This window comes from Melanerpes formicivorus, unplaced genomic scaffold (genome assembly GCF_026170545.1).
Source record: "Melanerpes formicivorus ecotype bairdi unplaced genomic scaffold, bMelFor1.0.p_v2 SCAF_21, whole genome shotgun sequence".
Taxonomy (NCBI): Eukaryota; Metazoa; Chordata; class Aves; order Piciformes; family Picidae; genus Melanerpes; species Melanerpes formicivorus.
The window spans coordinates 6441824-6445671 of NW_027142373.1; the positions used below are offsets into that span (position 1 = coordinate 6441824).

At 57.0% G+C, this 3848-nt stretch overlaps 1 protein-coding gene across 1 annotated transcript; it reads left to right on the forward strand.

The window, feature by feature from the left end:
* Positions 1 to 1273: 1273 nt before the first annotated feature.
* On the forward strand, positions 1274 to 3475 carry RPL38 (ribosomal protein L38). The gene is made up of 5 exons (XM_068151200.1): positions 1274 to 1349; positions 1555 to 1587; positions 1940 to 2000; positions 3197 to 3319; positions 3405 to 3475. The coding sequence occupies exons 2-5, from the start codon at positions 1585 to 1587 to the stop codon at positions 3428 to 3430; spliced, it is 213 nt and encodes a 70-aa protein (XP_068007301.1). The 5' UTR covers positions 1274 to 1349; positions 1555 to 1584; the 3' UTR covers positions 3431 to 3475.
* The last annotated feature ends 373 nt before the right edge of the window (positions 3476 to 3848 follow it).

A 3848-nucleotide genomic window follows, 5' to 3' on the forward strand; every position in this document is an offset into this window, starting at 1 on the left:
CATCACTGAAGAGAGCTGCCAGTGCCCAGGGACTCACATCCCAAGGCGGCTGAATCACCAGGATGTTCCAGGACACATCAACACTGAAGACACAAGACAGAGCCCTACAACCCTCTGGTCCCCCATGGGCACATGCATGCTGCAAAATCACTCCAGCAGCAGTAATTAAAAGCAGAAGGTGGTTAATCATCCACCTCCAAAACCACCATGGTTGCAAGATAAGGAACTGACAAGTAATTAAGCTTTGGCAGCTTTGGCACCCAGCATTGGCTCAAGCCACTGTAAAATGAGTGCCCACAGGGGCTCACCCCACATAAAGCCACCGAGGGGGTCCCAGGGCATAGTTCTAGAGACAGCTTGGCTTCATGGGGTGGGTGTGATGCATGTCCCCAAGGTGCCACACCAGAGTGCCAGGCCAGGGTGCCACAGCAGCCACACAGGAGCTGCCTCCTCCATCATTTCCCTCTCTGCCCTGGGAATGCTGGACCTGGACAATCTGCCCCACTAGCCTCTCACCCAGGGATCTAGCCCCTCCAGGTAAGGACCTAAACAGGGGGTCCCTGCATGGATGGGAGGTCCATGGCATGGAATGAGGGATTCCAGCACTCATGCCCAGCACAGGCTATGAGTGACCCCCAAAAAAGGACCTCCAGCATGAGTCTGTGGGGCAGAGCTGGAAACTGTGGCGAGGGCATGCAGCTCCCTGCCCCACTATCCCACTGCTCCCGACGGCCCATTGACCCTATACAAGCACCAAAGCATTCATAAAGCAGCGCTGCTGAGGAGCACCCCAGCACCCCGACCCACACCTGGCTCTGCGGGATGTGGGAAGGGGAGACGAGGCACTGGGACAGGGGCAAGACGGAGTCCCTCGCCCGCCGCCACCCACCCCCAAGGATTCCGCAGACATTTGGGGCGAGTTCGGCGTTTTGAGCGTGGCTGAAGCTCCCTCTTGTGGCAAAGACGCTCCATTACAGCCCTATTCGAGATCGCGAACTCCTCATCGCTCGGGGGAAGCCATGGCGCAGCCCTTCAGCCCTGCGCCATGTTCCCCATCTACTGAGCGATGCTGAGGCTCAGGAGCCTGCAACGGCCTGCGCAGGTAGCCATGCTCTTCCGCCCCGGAGAGAATCGGAGCGGCCGGGACTGCCCGGTGCTCCCCTCATACCCTTCATTATCCCTACAGCGGGTGCTGAGACGCCACCAGCTCATCGCAGAAACTGTGCGATCGAGACCTCGACCCCTTTTGTCCCTCGGCCCGAGCCGTGGTGGTGCTCGAAGGGGCGGGGGCTAAGGCTCGGATGCGGAAGTAAGCGCTCACTTCCGCTCTCTGCGTAGAGACGGTTGCTGTGAGTATGGAGCGGAGGAAGGCGGCGCGGGGGTGGGGGGGGTCGTGAGATCCGCCGCCATCCGCTTTCGTACGGGACTGGGCGACCCTGGGATATACCGGGGGAGGGGAGGAGAGGGGAGATGAGGCGGAGAGACCCTTTGGTGGGCGGCCGTTGATGGGCAGTGGGGTTGCTCTGACGCCATCTTGGGTTGTTTCTGCCGCAGATTGGAGTGCTTTGAGCCCAGCTTGGAACCATGGTGAGAAGGGGCCCAGGGACGGCGAGCGTTGTGCGTCAACCCGTGGGGCTGGGGGTGTCCTGTGAGCCTGGTGGGATCGGGAGGGTCATTCTCCCGGGAGTGAGGGAGAGTAGGGTGTTCCTGGGATTTGGCGTGGTAGAGGATGTGGGGCCTCTGGGGGTGACTGTGGCGACCCCCCCTTTGGCTTATGGCTGGGGCTGGATCCGGCTTTCCCTAACTTGGGGTGGGTGGGGGAACTTCGTTAGGGAACCATGGGGCACACAGCCAGCCCGAGGCTCACGCAGAGACCGAGTGAGCAGGGGAGTAAGAGATCAGCTGGTTTGTGTGTCCTGAGTCTCTATTTTCTTTGCAGCCTCGCAAGATTGAGGAGATCAAAGATTTTCTGCTGACAGCCAGGAGGAAGGATGCAAAGTGTGAGAGCTGGGTTTCTGTCTGTGCCTTGGGTTGCAACAGAGTGTAGTGGGGTGCTCTGACACAGAAAATGCTCTACCCCTGTCAGAGTGGGGCTGCAGGGGCTTCCCACCACGACTGAGCACCTGCTTGGCTTGGAAGCACTGAGTGGGGCACAGTGCTGGGGATTTTGGTGGGTGACATTGAAAGCTCAGTGATGACTGAGGTCACTACCTGTGGGCAGAGGGATGCTGTGATGGCTGAGGGCTGGGGTCCAGGGATGGGCTCCTCCAGGGGCTGCTGCTCCAACGCCCACTCAGCCCAGATTCTCTCACTGTTCTTCACCCTAGAGAGTTTTGGCCAAGCCCCAGCTGCAGCTTTCTGGAAGCTGTTTGCAGATAGCTCCCAGTCTCTGCCTTGTAGCCTTCAAAAAATCTGCGAGGTGTCAGACGCTGAGGAGCTCTGTCAGAGTGACAAGTGAATCACGCTCAAACGCGAGGGTTTCTGTTGCACATACAGAGACCACTATAATTGAAACACAGAAGCCGCCTTGTCTCAGTATTTAACAACCCTTGAAGAGTTTTCCCTCTTCTCCTGCTTGTTTGGATCCAGCTGTCATGGCAAAGAGGCTCTTTTCCTTAGGGAAGTGTTTTGTTAACTCCCCGCTGTGGGCGAGGAGGGAGAGTTCCAATGCCAAGATGCTGCTGTAGCTGCTGACAGGCATCTCCACGCCTTTCAGCTCACTCCAGCTCTGCAGTAGCTCTTGTAATGCTGAGCTGCAGGGGTTGTGGAGGAGAAGGAGAAGAGCTGGCAAGGTGCTCAGCTTCATAAGGCCATAAGGGACATGGGAAGCACTGGTGGCGGAGATAAGGGAGCTTGTTACTAGTTCCAGTGCCACTGGAGTTGCAGATCACAAAGGGAAGTAATGACCTTGGAGTGAACTCTCTAGATTAGGGTTACAGGTTAGAGTTAGAATGTGAGACACAATTAGGTCACCTTTTTTCTTGTAAAGTGCTGCTGTGAAGTAAAACAGCCCCAAAATAAAGCTTTGAGGAACCTGATGGACAGGTGAAACTCTCCATCTGAAGCAGTTGGTGACAATAGTGTGGGATAAATACTTTGGTTTGGGTTCTCTTCAGTGCAGATGAGCTGGGCCAGTCTGTCACCATCCCTGTGGCTGGGGTGGGAGTCATACCTGACCTGTTCCTCTGCCCTGCAGCGGTCAAGATCAAGAAGAATAAGGACAATGTGAAGTTCAAGGTGCGCTGCAGCCGGTACCTGTACACTCTGGTGATCACAGACAAGGAGAAGGCGGAGAAGCTGAAGCAGTCCCTGCCTCCAGGTAACCCCTTGTTCCTTCAGGTCCCCCCCAGCCAGGTGGGCTGTGGGCAAGGCCTCTCAAACCTTTGTTTCTTTATTCTCCCCAGGTCTGGCTGTGAAGGAGCTGAAATAAGTCTGTTCCACCACCTTTGTTACAATAAATAAAACCTAAACTGTTGCCCAGTATCATCTCTGTCATTTCCAACAGCGCCACCCCCCCACAGCACCCAGCTTCCCCTTCTGGGGGTGCAGCAAGAGCTGCCAGTGGTCCCATTCTCAGGCCTCGGCCTGGAGTGTTGGCAGCAGGTCCCGCAGCTTGAAGCAAGGGGCTCCAGGACACTTGGAGATCCTGGCTGGTTTGGAAACAGCCCTGTCACACCTAGCTACCAGCGTGTTCCTTTTTGGGGGGATGCAGGGGAGTGTCTGCCCTATGGCACAGGGGCCTGCACCAGGCCTGTGGCAGGTCATGAAGGGAGGGAATGGGCTGCAGTGCCTCTGCAGCAGGGAGAGGGATGTGCAACGCCCCTGTAGCAGGGTGATGGCAGGACCAG

Coding starts and splice junctions, on each gene's coding strand:
- RPL38 (XM_068151200.1), top strand. Junction 2,001..3,196: donor CAGGAGGAAGGATGCAAAGT/GTGAGAGCTGGG, acceptor TCTGCCCTGCAG/CGGTCAAGATCAAGAAGAAT. Junction 3,320..3,404: donor GAAGCAGTCCCTGCCTCCAG/GTAACCCCTTGT, acceptor TATTCTCCCCAG/GTCTGGCTGTGAAGGAGCTG.